Source organism: Esox lucius, chromosome 2 (genome assembly GCF_011004845.1).
Source record: "Esox lucius isolate fEsoLuc1 chromosome 2, fEsoLuc1.pri, whole genome shotgun sequence".
NCBI lineage: Eukaryota > Metazoa > Chordata > Actinopteri > Esociformes > Esocidae > Esox > Esox lucius.
The window spans coordinates 24,967,765-24,981,750 of record NC_047570.1 but is presented as its reverse complement, the minus strand read 5'-3'; the positions used below and the strand labels follow the sequence as shown (position 1 = coordinate 24,981,750).

The 13,986-nt window shown below is 47.3% G+C and overlaps 1 protein-coding gene across 9 annotated transcripts in view; it reads left to right on the top strand.

Annotated features, from left to right (window-relative positions):
- chd9 (chromodomain helicase DNA binding protein 9) overlaps positions 1-13,939 on the top strand; it is an 85,771-nt gene extending 71,832 nt beyond the window's left edge. For 6 of the 9 annotated variants that reach the window (XM_034297660.1, XM_034297655.1, XM_034297656.1 and 3 more), the window contains 15 exons: positions 550-653; positions 1,297-1,414; positions 1,710-1,767; positions 1,969-2,017; positions 2,366-2,609; positions 2,750-2,955; positions 3,322-4,197; positions 4,309-4,475; positions 4,618-4,878; positions 6,440-6,641; positions 6,880-7,028; positions 7,242-7,475; positions 7,921-8,070; positions 8,177-8,281; positions 8,894-13,939. In XM_034297660.1, coding sequence (XP_034153551.1) covers positions 550-653; positions 1,297-1,414; positions 1,710-1,767; positions 1,969-2,017; positions 2,366-2,609; positions 2,750-2,955; positions 3,322-4,197; positions 4,309-4,475; positions 4,618-4,878; positions 6,440-6,641; positions 6,880-7,028; positions 7,242-7,475; positions 7,921-8,070; positions 8,177-8,281; positions 8,894-9,931 — 3,961 coding nt within the window. In that variant the 3' untranslated portion in view covers positions 9,932-13,939. The remainder of the gene's footprint in view (positions 1-549; positions 654-1,296; positions 1,415-1,709; positions 1,768-1,968; positions 2,018-2,365; positions 2,610-2,749; positions 2,956-3,321; positions 4,198-4,308; positions 4,476-4,617; positions 4,879-6,439; positions 6,642-6,879; positions 7,029-7,241; positions 7,476-7,920; positions 8,071-8,176; positions 8,282-8,893) is intronic. The other 3 variants (XM_010892660.5, XM_010892659.5, XM_010892657.5) reach the window with 3 other exon arrangements.
- The last annotated feature ends 47 nt before the right edge of the window (positions 13,940-13,986 follow it).

Genomic DNA, 13,986 nt, shown 5'->3' with positions numbered 1-13,986 from the left:
GGTAAGCAGCTGGCACACACAGGCAGACTCATGGTTTAAAAGTCAAAAGCAGACTTTCCATCGACGAGTTCTGTTGACTTTCACTTTTTTTTCAGCCCTGTCTGTTCTCCAGCCTTTGTTTGTCAGGTCTTCCATTTCCAAGCACGACAGGTGGTTTCCTTAAAAGAGACGTCTCTATTTGTCACTGTGCCCCAAGGAAAGCACCAAGTCAGGGAAGGAGAATGGGTTGTCAGGCACTCCACCTGCTGTTCAGAGAAGGATCAGCAGCTTCTCAGAACCAAAAAGATAAAAACTGAAAGAGTAATCAACAGTCAAGCATAGAAAAAAGGGACTTAGGTTCCGAAATACAACATTAACATGAGACTTCTCGTCTCTGATGCGGTACTAAAAGATTCCGTTTCAAGCTCCGGATTATACGTATCCCACGCTGTTACCTTTCAGAGAACCAGTGTTGAAATGTAGCCTTACCCTGTCACAGGACCCAGAAGTACCCACGCGGAATATATACCTCACGTTGTGTGTTCTGTCCACGCTCCCCTTCCTCCCTAGTGAGATCAAGATCTGGGTCCCTGAGCCGGACCACTGTGAGCTGCCAGCCCTGTGGTGGGACAGCATCTCAGACAAGTGCCTGCTGCTGGGGGTGTACAAGCACGGTGAGTGGACAGGAGAGACCGGGGATGCACTGACCGGAGCCCAGGCCCAGGTCCTGACAGACCACTTTGCATGAGTTCTTAAATCGGGCGGTTATTCTGTGTGGGTTTCTTAGAGTCAATATTGTCCTTAAATGAAGACAGGCCGAAGAAGTCAGGAGGGAGTTGAGTTCGATACAGCATGTCGAGTCACTAGTGATACGTGGATTATGTGCTGTAAGGATTTTAGTTTATATTGGATGCACATGTGTACGAGTTGCTAGAGCAGGGCTCTTGCAATGCAACAATTGTTGCTTTTATTTCCGTGGGGGACTAGTACGAAAAGTAAACATTATAAACGCTCTCTACTGTCAAATTCACTTAAGGACACATGTGAATGTAATCATCCCTAGCTTCCAAGCCATCCCCTTTCCTTCCACTTGTCCCTCTGTAACTATTCTCCAGGAGGTATCTGTAAACAGGATGTCTACATAGTCAACTTACCTGGTAAAATAAGGGGGAAATAAACTATAGTTGAAACGGCATTGGTTACACCTGCCTCAGTGGGAATGTAGCCAGCTGTATTTATTTAATGTTTTGACATTTCCATGTGCATGTTTAGCTAACCTCCGATTGCTTATCTCTTCGCTGCGTGCCACTCATACAGGTTATGAAAAGTACAACACGGTCCGCGCAGACCCTGCCCTCTGTTTCCTAGAACGCGTGGGACGGCCAGACGAGAAGGCCATCGCTGCTGAACAAAGAGCCAATGACTTCATGGATGGGTGGGTACACAACATGGCCGACTGGCCAACTGGCTGGACCAGCTAGCTTCTATGTCTGTGAGCCAGATAGGACTTAAAGCACATCGCACAAAGAGTTTTAGTTCTTGAAAACACTTTTTATAATCCGTCTTATATTCGCGCAAGAAAAGAAGGAAACCAGAAGCGGCAGTGCCATTTTGACAAATGAAAGCCTTTTCTGAAGTGAATCTGAGGTTTTAGTTAAGAGCTTCCAGAATGTTCTCCTGGTGTGTCCCTTGCTGAGTGACTGGCTAACAGTTGTTATCCGTGTTGGCAGGGATGTGGATGACCCAGAATATAAACCTGCCCCAGCCTTGCTAAAGGACGATATGGAGGTGAGGCCACAGACGGCAGAGCAGTACCAGCCAACTGATATGTCTGTTGTACACACTGATTGGCAATGGGTTTTCTCTGCTCTTTCGGGACCAGGCAGCTCATTTCATTTTTTATATATATTATATACATACATATATATTTTGAAATCTGTCTTCATTCTGTTATTGTCGTGTTTTAACAGAGATCTGTCTCTTCAACAGGATGATGCCTCCTCTCCTGGAGACTTGGTTATCACAGACAACCCTGGAGGTCAGCTACGTCTTCATTACTATCCAGTCTTTCTACGCCGTAGCAAACACACAGCACATTAGTATATCTACTGCAAAAAGTACTACACATAATAATACTATAATAAAACCTCTACTACCATTAAGCACTAATACTAATACTACTAATGATTCTAATAAAAATATTACAACTACTGATTCCTTACTATAATACAGTGACACAAAGATTTTGACTACCAGTCACTGCTGCTGCCGAAAACAATTACTTTGTCCACCTTTATAAAAACCTTAAGGTAGCTTAAGCCGTCAAACACATTAGGTTTCCAAATCACGCCCGCGTGTTTGTTGAACCTCCTCCCTGGTCCTCCAGAGGGCGTACCGCTGACAATGGAAGTTGGAGGAGACGCTGCGTACTGGCCCTCGTCCTCAGTGTTGACAGCCAGACTGAGACGTCTGATCACGGCTTCTCAGCGCTACACCAAATCCAGACAGATCCTCCACATCCATCAGACCCAGCACACCTCCCCGGTCACCCCCTCACTCTGCCCACTGCCACCCACACTCAATCACAATATTAACCCCAAGATGGCCGCCAAGATAGAACGCCAGCAGAGGTGAGTGACGCTGCATCAGTGAAGCTCCGTCTCATTGATATTATGTATCAGTGAGGTTGGTGAAGTACTTATCACTGTCTGCATCTCTCTTTTCTTCCTCCCCCCCTCCCCCATTCCTCCCTGCCTCGCTCTCCCTTCAGGTGGACGAGGCGAGAGGAAGCTGATTTCTACCGTGTGGTGTCTACCTTCGGAGTGGTGTTTGATCCGGACCTGGGCCGCTTCGACTGGACAAAGTTCAGAGCCATGGCTCGACTGCACAAGAAGACCGACGAGAGTCTGCAGAAGTATTTGTGGGCCTTCACAGCCATGTGCAGGAGAGTGTGTCGCCTGCCACCTAGAGAAGGAGGTGAGAGGGATATGAATGCTGTTCATCCATGCCACCTGTAGGGAGGGGGGGTGTGGTGGTAGTTTACCCAATAGTACCTTTCCTTCCTGCCAAGCAGTGTTTCATTTCTTAGGGTATGAATAGGTACTGGTTTAAGGTGCATTATGATAAATTCATCATAAAAACAAGACAATTATGACTATCATACCATCAAGTATATTATGTATATTACAATCAAGACAATTCTGAATATCATACAAACTATAGCTCTTTCTGTGACTGTTAAATGATACCCAGAACGCCCTGCTGATATTGTAGTTAAACAATGATTGGACTGTGCAAGCTCCACCTTATTCTGGCCCTCCCCCTCTCGGTCTGTGTCTGTAGACACCGCTGTGGATCCCTCTCTGTCCATCCAGCCCATTACAGAGGAGCGGGCATCTCGTACCCTCTACAGAATCGAGCTGCTGCGGCAGGTCCGGGAGCAGGTGCTCCGTCACCCCCTGCTCTACGAGCGCCTGCCCCTGTGCCAGCTAGGCTCCGACCTGCCTGTGTGGTGGGAGGTCGGTACCCACGACAGAGACCTCCTGATCGGAGCCGCCAAGCACGGCGTCAGCCGCACAGACTACCACATCCTCCGAGACCCAGACCTCTGCTTCATGGCCGCGCAGAGAAACTACAGCCAGAACAAAGGAGCCCAGCAGTCATCCCTGAACCCCCAGTACCAGGCCAGTAGAGACCCACCACTGCCCGTCCTAGCCCCGAGGGAACGGGCAAACTCCCCAGAAGCAGTGTCAAAGGAAGAGCCTCCCTCTGAGGGGGGGGGTGCTCTGCAGAGTGGGGGCCAGGTAGAGGAGGAGAGATGGAGTCCTCAGCCTGCCCCCCTCACCCCCACCGGGATAGAGGAGAAGCCAGACACGGCCGTGGTCAAAGCGGAGAACGAGAGTCGCATGGTGGCCGCGCGGACCAAGCCTCTCACCCCCAACTCAGCCGCCAGGGAGGAGAAGAGAGCCAACAAGAGGAGTCGTAGGGAGGCCAGGCGAGCCGCCTCCGCCGCGTCTGACTCGGACTCAGACGGCTCCTCGTCCAGCTCTTCGTCACGCTCCTCTTCATCGTCGTCGTCCTCCTCCTCCTCCTCGTCACGATCAGGGTCCAACTCGTCCTCCTCGTCTTCATCGTGCTCATCGGGCTCCTCTTCCTCTTCTTCCTCCTCCTCCTCTTCCTCTGATAGTGAAAGTGAGCGGGAGGAAGGGAAGCCAAAGGGTGAGTCGTTTCTCCGGGTCTCTTACAGGTGCTTTTGCCGCTCCGCTGAGGCGGTGGGGGTGAACGGTCATGCTCTGAGGTTTCCTGACGTTGTGTCGCGTGTCCTTCCAGTTCCGACGGTGGCCGCTGTGAAGGGCTTTGACGAGGACAGCGTGGCGTCCCTCAGCACCGCTCAGGAAGACACACCGGACAGTCACACTGTGGAGAACGGCGTCAGCAACAACTCCCACCACCCCTTTCAGGGAGGCTACATGCTGGCTGCATCCTACTGGCCCAAGGTGAATGGCGCCGTCACTTGTAATCTGAGTTAGTTTCCTGAGAATCTGAGTTAGTTTTCCTGAGAATGCGTCAGGCCTCGTCACATAAAGGCTTCCGCTGTCCCTCGGTGCTGTGACTAACCGGCCCCTGTCCCCCCTGCAGGACCGTGTGATGATCAACCGCCTGGACAGTATCTGCCAGGCCGTGCTGAAGGGGACGTGGCCGGGGGCCAGGCGGGCATACGAGGCGGGAGGTGCCATCGCCTCCTTCTACACCACCAAGCTGCTGGACAATGCTGCCAGCATCAGCAGTAACCTGGGCTCTGCCCCAGCCGCCTCGGAGGAGCCCTCTGCCTCCCCTCAGGGTTCAAAGGTGAAGAAGCATGTTGCAGGAGAAAAGGAGTTCTCAGTGAAAATCAATGAAGTATGTTGGTTTCCGTCCCCACCCCCCCCCCCCCACCCCCATTCCCCTCTGTAGGACCCCCCCCCATCACCACCACCTCCTCTCCAAAGCCTAATTGCGGCGTTTCAGCATGTTTTGTTTGGGGTTTTGATTGGATTTTGTTGTTTCTGCTGGGCTGCCTACAGCACTGATTTGTTTAATAGTAATACCCTCTTTAATTTTTACCCACTCCATGTGGATTGGCTCTGAGGCTGTAATTACATGCCTACAGAAATCAGTCATTCATGGATGAGAAGCTAATAAGAAGCTTAGTGTGAAGAGACACTGGTTTGAGAGGGTGTCTTCCCCTGTTAATCTGATCGCGACGGGGTTGGCTCTCCGCTGTGGGTGATTTGAGTTGGAGTTTCAGTTCTGTGGGTGCTGCTCTATTACCATGCAGTGTCGCTTCCTGCTTGTTTCACTGCTGTACAACATGAGCCTGCATTACCTCAGCAACAGAGGAGGATCTGTGTCAGATACGCTCCCGAGTGTCTTCGGTAAAACGGACCCACTGACCTCTGCTCCAGGGTCAAATCCTGACCTTAATAAGGAATGTGCTGAATGCCGCAGCCTCCCCTGTGACGCTGTCCTTCAGTAAACCTAGAGAAGTGACACAGGGAAGCTCCCCCACTTGCTTCTAGCTGCTGAATGCCGTGTCCCTACCCATTGCCAGCTCTCCCCGATGAAACTATCATGCAGTAGGATGGGCTCTTTGAGAGAAGAAAGTAGTGTGTCAGTGCACTAAAATGAAAGCGAACCTTTACTGTTGACCTGTCTCCATTTTTAGCTGAAATGTACATCGGTAGATAAGGGCTCCAGTGGCGTCAGACAGGGTAGAGTTCCCCCATAAAATGATGCATTGAATGACATTTTCTAAAGGCATGCCCATTCTGTGGGAAATGCTCACACCGTGATAGTTCAGAAGCTCGAGTATTACGTTTAGAGTGAATAGAATTTTCTTCGCAGCCGTGATCAGGTAGTGGCCACTGCTCAGTAGAGTCCTGAGGTACTGGTCCACAGCAGAACTGTGCTGTTGCTTTGGTGATTGACAGCATCAGCCTTTTCTAAATAATGTCAGCAGGATTCAAATGAACGTGGGGACTAAATATACACTATCCGGATTTACAAAGCTAACCCACTTCATTTAAATATCCAGCCTCTGCGAATTCAGTCTGCACAGCCCCTCACGTTGTAGATTGGTGGCAGTTACAGCCATTTTAACCTAAGGATCTGGAGAGGAACATAAAGAGACTATCATGTAGATTTTGAAATGCCTCCAAAAGGCCTACACTTCCTCCCAGTGTCTCATTACAGAGGTACTACCAAGACCGTCTCTGTATAAACTAGCAGTGTTTAAAACTAAAGGCTCATCTTTAGACGGTTAAACTTTACAATCTAAAGATTCATTGTATTTGATTTACAGTGACATAGAGGACAATGTTTGGCTTGGTGGAACTCTCATCTGCCTTATGTTTCTCCGTCTAAAGCTGAGCCTGAAGGCTACTTGACAGTGTCTTTCTGTTTCTGTGTTACTGACTCACAGCCTCTCTACCTGCAGCAGGAGGGGAGTCTGAAGCTGACCTTCCAGAAGCAGGGGCCCGGCCAGCCCCTGAAGAGGCCCCTGGAGCCTGAGGAAGGGCCCCTGGGCCAGCAGCAGTACCTGGCCAGGCTCCATGAGCTTCAGAGTGCCTCAGACACAAGTCTGGCTGACTTCACCAAGCCCCAAGCTGCCAGTTTCCCACATGGTACATACAAAATAGAACTGACCACATGGTTCTGTTCATACGACAATGACCCATGGGTTACTCTGCTTAGTTTAAACTTTTCATTACAAATTGAAAATCGAAACAGCATGCATTTTATTTTCTCCCACTAGGTGGCAGCAAAGCATCTAACTTTGTTACATTCATGATTGATTTGGTTTTTCATTTGAACCTGGCACATTGAACCTGTGTGTGTGTGTGTGTGTGTGTGTATTTCTAGCCTCTGCAGACATGGCTGGTCCAATGAGGCTGAACGGAGCGATGGACGGCCAACCGGTGGTGAAAAGGAGGAGGGGAAGGAGGAAGAACGTTGAAGGGATGGACCTGCTCTTCATGAACAGGAGCAGAGTCCCAGCCGTGCCAGATTATGTAAGATCTCTGCTAATGCTAGATTAGACAGCATGGTTTCGTGGGATGTTTACAATTGAAAGGAACATGTCTGAATGTGTTCACCTAGACAGTGAGATTTTGTGTTATTTGATGCGTTTTTGGTGCTGATGTATCTGAGATGTATGTGCGGTTCATGCTGATGCACACTAGCCACTTGTCATCACTGGCTAATGAATGCCTGTGCCTCTCCAGGTGACCCCGGCGTGGGGTGGTATGGCCCAGGCTGGACTCCCTGCAGCCCCTGGGCAGAGTTACCCCCCGGGGGGCCATGCCCAGGGCCCAATGGACAGAGAGAGCAGGGTCCCTGTCATCAATCTGAAAGATGGGACCAGGCTTGCTGGAGATGACGCCCCCAGGAGGAGTGAGCTGGAGTTGTGGCTGAAAGAACACCCAGGCTTTGTGGCTGACACGGGGGCCTTCATTCCTGTAAGTCCATCCCTTCCTCTGCCTTCCAGCACCCCTTGAAACACCCAGGGAAATATGTTCATGTGCCCTGGCGCAAGGCAACCCTCATTATATGTATGTGCCCTGGCGCAAGGCGACCCTCATTATATGTTCATGTGCCCTGGCGCAAGGCAACCCTCATTATATGTATGTGCCCTGGCGCACGGCGACCCTCATTATATGTATGTGCCCTGGCGCAAGGCGACCCTCATTATATGTATGTGCCCTGGCGCAAGGCAACCCTCATTATATGTATGTGCCCTGGCGCACGGCGACCCTCATTATATGTATGTGCCCTGGCGCAAGGCGACCCTCATTATATGTATGTGCCCTGGCGCACGGCGACCCTCATTATATGTTCATGTGCCCTGGCGCAAGGCAACCCTCATTCCTGGTTCTGTACTCCTGACCCTCTTTTCCTCCACAGGGGGTGACCAAGATGCAGATGCAACAGTTTCAGCAGGACGGTCGGCCCAAACAGAAGAGACATCGCTGCAGAAACCCCAACAAGATCGATGTCAACAGTCTGACTGGAGAAGAGAGGGTACAGATCATCAACAGGAGAAACGCCCGGAAGGTGAGGCCTCGCCAAGTTGCTGTGTGCACCTGTGTACGTACGTGGGTCAAAATGTCACGGTTCTACAACTTCTACGGCTCACCTGGTTCCCTGCTCCTGTCCCCAGGTTGGTGGTGCCTTCGCCCCCCCTCTGAAGGACTTGTGTCGGTTTCTTCAGGAGAACCCAGAGTATGGGGTTCCACCAGAGTGGGCCGATGTCGTCAAACAGTCAGTAAGTCTGACAGCCTCTCCTGTTCAGCTACTTCCTGGCTGTAGAAAAGGGTTTGTCAAAGTGAGGCGTGCATCCCCATGAGGGCGCCAGAGAGTTTGGAGAGACGCGTAGCAAGACCCTCTCCACCAAGCCACTTGTTTCTTTTGCTGTTCACTGGACTACTACACAAACTAATGGATTATATTCACAAAAACAAGGAGCTTGTTTTCATTTAGTTTTGCTGAAATTTTCATTTTATCACAAATATGCGCTCATGTAGTAGCTGTGTCAGTCAGGAAGCTCGCGATTGACAGCCTGCAAGGTTAAAATCAAACAGTTGATTGCTGGTATGGGTTTCACTGTGGTTGGCAACGATCAGTAGACAGAGCCTCTCATAAAAAACAAGTTTGGATAATTCAGCTCAGCTCCCACCTCTTATTGTACCATCCGCCTCCACTCTTTTCATTGGCGTATGCAGGATGTTTGTTTAATTCATCTCCGTTTGTCTCAAGAGTTATCTTGGTTGTTTGAGGGTATATCAAAAATTATAATTAGTTAATTCATTGGGGGTGGTTCTGTACATGATTCTGAAGAGGTAGTTGCTCTGTGTTGACTCGTGTCTCTGTCCCTCAGGGCTACCTCCCAGAGAGCATGTTTGACCGGATCCTGACAGGACCAATTGTACCAGAGGAGGTGAGTCGACGTGGACGGAGGCCCAAGAGCGCCCTGGCCAAAGCTGCCGCCGCAGCCAACCAGGGGGCCTCTTCCCTGGGCCTCAACCCCCTGCTTGCCAACGGCCTCCTCTCTGGCATGGACCTGTCTAGTTTCCAGGCCTTCCAGCAAAACCTCCAGAGTCTTCAATCCCTGCAGCTCACCGCTGGCCTTATGGGCCTTCCCACTGATGCTAACAACCTTGCCTCAATGTTTCCCATGATGCTTTCAAACATGGCCGGGCTCCCCAACCTCCTGAGCATGGGGGGTCTGCTGGGAAAGCCCCCACAGGACGCCACTGTTGGACCGGAGCAAGGGAAGAGGAAGAAGGGAAACAGAGGAGGAGGAGGAGGAGGAGGAGGAGAAGAAGGAGGAGGAGGGGAGTCCTCATCTGCTTCCTCCAAAACCGCCTCCTCCTCCTCTTCCCTCTCCCAGGGTCCATCCCACACCTCTGACACCAAAGGTGAAAGGACAGAAGGTCAAATCGGTGTCGGGGAGTCCTGTGCCCCCAGTGACCCTTCCACCTCTGGTTCCGCTGCTGCCACCTCCAACACCCCACTAAGTGCTTCTGCTGCCCAGGCGGCCTCCAGTCACCCGCTGTCTGTAAACCCCTTGTTACTCTCCAATATGCTTTATCCAGGGATGCTTCTCACTCCAGGCCTTAAACTTCCTGTATCCACCACAGAGCAGCCAAACAGTGGCTCGAACAGTGACCACAAAGCCCCCAAATCCACCAAGACATCTAAGTCCCTTAAGACCGCCCCCTCAAAACCCCTTTCGCCCCGGGAAACACCAGAACGGCAGGAAGAGGAGGGTCTTGGTGATGAGGGGGAGGAGTCAGGGGAGCAGAAGGAGAACAGTGGTCCAGAGGGCTCGGGGATAGCGGAGTCATCTTCATCGGAATCGGGGAGCTCCTCTTCAACATCTGATGGGTCATCAGACTCCAGCGATGAAGACTGAAACTAATGAATATAAAAATATATTTATGTATCTCTTAGAAATGTACACACATATATATTACACATATGGATTTCCCTGCACTTACATTGTGATTTCTTTTTATGTAAATACAAAATAACTAAAATGTTGTGTAATAAAGACTACAAAACTGAAAAAAGAACCATGACTTAGGAGAAACTGAAATAACATTTCAGTATTTGTTCAAAAGGTACAATCTTGTTTTGAGAGACATTTTGCATGTCAAACTTTAGTAGATTTCCGAACTTTGTGAACTTGTATTACACACAATGATGTACAATTGCAGACATTTAGAAAAAGAAATCAAAATGGCATTATTGTAATTATCATGTTGGGATTTAATTTTATTAAAAAAGAGGAAATACAAAACGCTCTCTGCTGAGCTGTACTATTAATATATTTTGGAGTGGGGGGAAAATAACTTTGATGAATATTTTGGTTTCCTTTGTAAATAACTTTACAGGTTTTCTTTTTTGACACTTAAGTATACTTTGCAGATCATACTTAGGAAAAGTCAGCAATAACTTGGGCAGCTAATGAATGTCACTGAAGCTGTAGATGTCTCAATTCAACATCATAACAACCAAGCTGCTCACACACGTCTCTGTTCCAATAGCCACACTCACATACTCCTTACAGATGAAGTATTGGCCGTGCATTCCCAGTTCAGTGGCATCCTATTGCGGATCATAGAAATCCTAATTACATTGGAATTCCTAATTCTCCGGTATGAATACCGCCTCTATCCTTAGCCTTTTATCAACCCAGTATACCACTGCATTCACATATCACTAGACTGGAGATGATCACCTAACACACACAGTGATGATGGTCATGTTTACAGTTATTTGGACAGGGACTCATTTTGATGCAATGACTGTTGAAGTGGATTGAAGTGCAGACTGTCCGCTTACACATCCATAGCAGCTGAACCCTTGCAGCACTTTCTGTAAATAGTCCCCCATCTTAGAGAACCAAACGTATTTTGGACACATTTACAATATGTGTATTAAGATAGTCAAGATAAATGTATTTGATCCCATGTTCCACAGTGACTAGCGACTGTAGAAGCGGGATGGTTGTATTTGCAGTTTGTTTTTGTTGTTTGTAATTTTGAAGTATGCTTTATTGTAAATAGAATTATAATATAGTTGATTTGAGGATGCTACCGTGGATACAAACAACTCTGAATGTCATTTGAGAAGGTCAGAAAGATCGAGTTATGCTTACCTGTCACCGTTTACAGAAACGGGAGGTTAGCATTGCCGAGAGGTTTTTGAGGGGGATGTTGTTCATGTCTATGTAACTTTCTCACTCATTCTTCACGATTCAAATCAACGCTTACAGTCTGTACTTTAACCTCATAGTCTTTGTATAATTTCAAATCTGAAGTAGTGGACTTACAAATAACAAAGGTTCTGACAAAAATTCTAATATCCCTTAACTCTCTGCATAAATAAGGAATAATTCTAAACAATGGGTAGTTAATAATGACACTGGCCCAATTAATCTGTTGTATTTTTTAAAAGCTTCCTGGTGGCATTATTAGCTAACCTGGGTATGTTCAACAGAGTCCCGATTCAGGAAGTATCGTTCTTGACATGGTACAGTTTCCACCCCAGTGTTCTTGACTGCATCGTTACCTCAACTGACTTTAAAAGGGATCACACACACTGTGGTTGTGTGTTTCAGCAAGGCAGGTTCACTCATCCCCACTGGATTGTGGGTCTTTTTCATGGGATACTCTTGACAGCTTCCACTTAGTTTCTTCAAGCGCCCAGAGTCTGGAAGAGACCGCCACTCACTGTGTTGTGACTGTGTGTGTGTGTGTGTGTAAATGCGTTTGTGTTTGTTTGCATGGCGGTACCTTTCAGCGTGTTCTTCAGGCCGTGTACTCATTCAGTGTCAGTCTGTCTGTTGGGTATGGTGGCGTGTCTTCACGGGGCTTGAGCCAACCAGTAGTGAAGTGTAATCAGCATCATCCGAGTCTATATTCCACTCATCCCACTCCGTGTTGTCTGTGAAGAAAATCTCCCATGAGCTCTGTCCGTGAATACTGATGCCTGTAGGTTGTAACTGAACACAGATTGTATGTTGTGTGGGAATACCTTCCAACCCCATGACCTAGTAATTAAATTAACATTTGTATATTGGGGGACCACCAGGGTTTGTATTGTCTCCAATATAATTGTAGATTACTGAGTAATCTAGATTAAGTTCATTCATTTAATGTGTAAAGGATAGTTTATACATAGATTGCAGTGACTAAGTATCAGAATAGTATTCAGTGTTGGGCTGTCTATGTTTGGCTCAGCTTGGGGTTAAAAAAAAGCTGAATATCCAGACCTTCCTGTAGAACTGAGCTGCCCGTTCATGGGAATTATGCTCTTTTGGGTGTTCATCTTTAGCCTGGAATCCAAACTGAAATGCAGTGTTCAACCATACTAGTTCATTTCTCCGTAGTCCATATGTCTTTACTGGTCAATCCACTAATGACTGAACCTGCAGACTAAAAGGTTGATGTAGAAGTGTCCTTACACTCGCTGTACCTCGTGGTATTTCACACCCTCATTTCCTCAGTCAATTTCCCAGTCAGTATCTGATCTGATTTAACAGATAGATTATTGTTAAGGTTGCTTATGGTTCTATGCTGGTGTATTTATTCATGACCATATGGCTCATCTTTGCTCATCCGAACTGTTACCAAGGGAGACTCTGACACTGGAACTCATTATATCCTAAGTACCTTTTGTAATTATTTAAGTGGAATGCTGCTTAACTGCTTCACTGATTGATACAGCACTTTATAGGTGAACTGTCGGTACACGCTGGACTGTTAAGCAGCTATACATTTAGAAATGATCTTGAAGGGGACATATTTAGCAGGGAGAATGAAACGTCACGACTGGTTACACCTGTGGTAGAAACCTCCGTTTAGTCTTTCTGCTTTATTTTGCTCTTCAGTGAAGCTATACTGAACCCATTAAACGTATACAAGCCCACCAGACAACATTGTCCTGTTGTCTAAAGTGAGACTGATTTTGGCCCAGTGCACCAATAATGTCATTTATCATTGTTGGTGTGTGTGTGAACTCAGAAAGCCAAGTCCTTACTCTTCCTGAAAGCAAACCTAAATGGCCTCACATTGCCACTTTGGTTTTGGCTGGTTCAGCAACTAGGCCTCACAAGCCTGATGATTTCGAACTTGCAACCCTAAACTGAAATTGTATTTATTCATTGTACATCTACTTACTGTACCTACACTATCCCTACAACTACCAGTGCTCTTAGGCAAAAGCCCAGCCTCTGTTGCTTCCAGGTCGCCCCCAAAAATGATTGTCATGCATTATTTTCAGACAGGGAGACGTTGAATGATTCCTACCAGTTTGATGGTGAGCCTACTGTAGCATCAGACACAGCACATAGCTCCATTAAAGTTCACCTGTAATTCCTGAGGGGGGGGAGATGTACTGTATGTGTATAAAGAGTTTGGACAAAAACATTGTTTTACTATGTATTTTGATTTGATATTTCTGGTACTTTGTTATAGGTCTCACCATGTCACATAGATCTACATGACTGGACTGACTAGAAGCAGTCATGGACTCTCCTCACTGACACAAGGAGATGATCAATATGCAACAGACAGAGAAACTAAGAAACCACACACTACTAGCCTACAAGTTCATTCAACATTTTTATTTTGTGTAAAGTAGTTGCTGAAATTACAAAAAATAGGCTTGCCTTTGTAGTTTTTGTTTCAAGCTCGATAATATCCTACGAGTCATCATTAAGTCCGTTTTTGTTTCGTTTGTTTTTGAACAGTTGCAATATTTGCAAGTTGTGGTCTGTGTAGTCAAACAATGCTTTATTGTAGTGGAGAGGATAAGCGTCTTAAACAGTCATTTGTAATTTATTGGATTACTTTCTATGAAGTTATATAGAGGAAATGGAGGTTTAATTATTTTTATTAAACATATTCTGACTATCCATGAAGCCTTCCTTGGTCTGTTATTTGTCATTGGGTTACAGCTGTG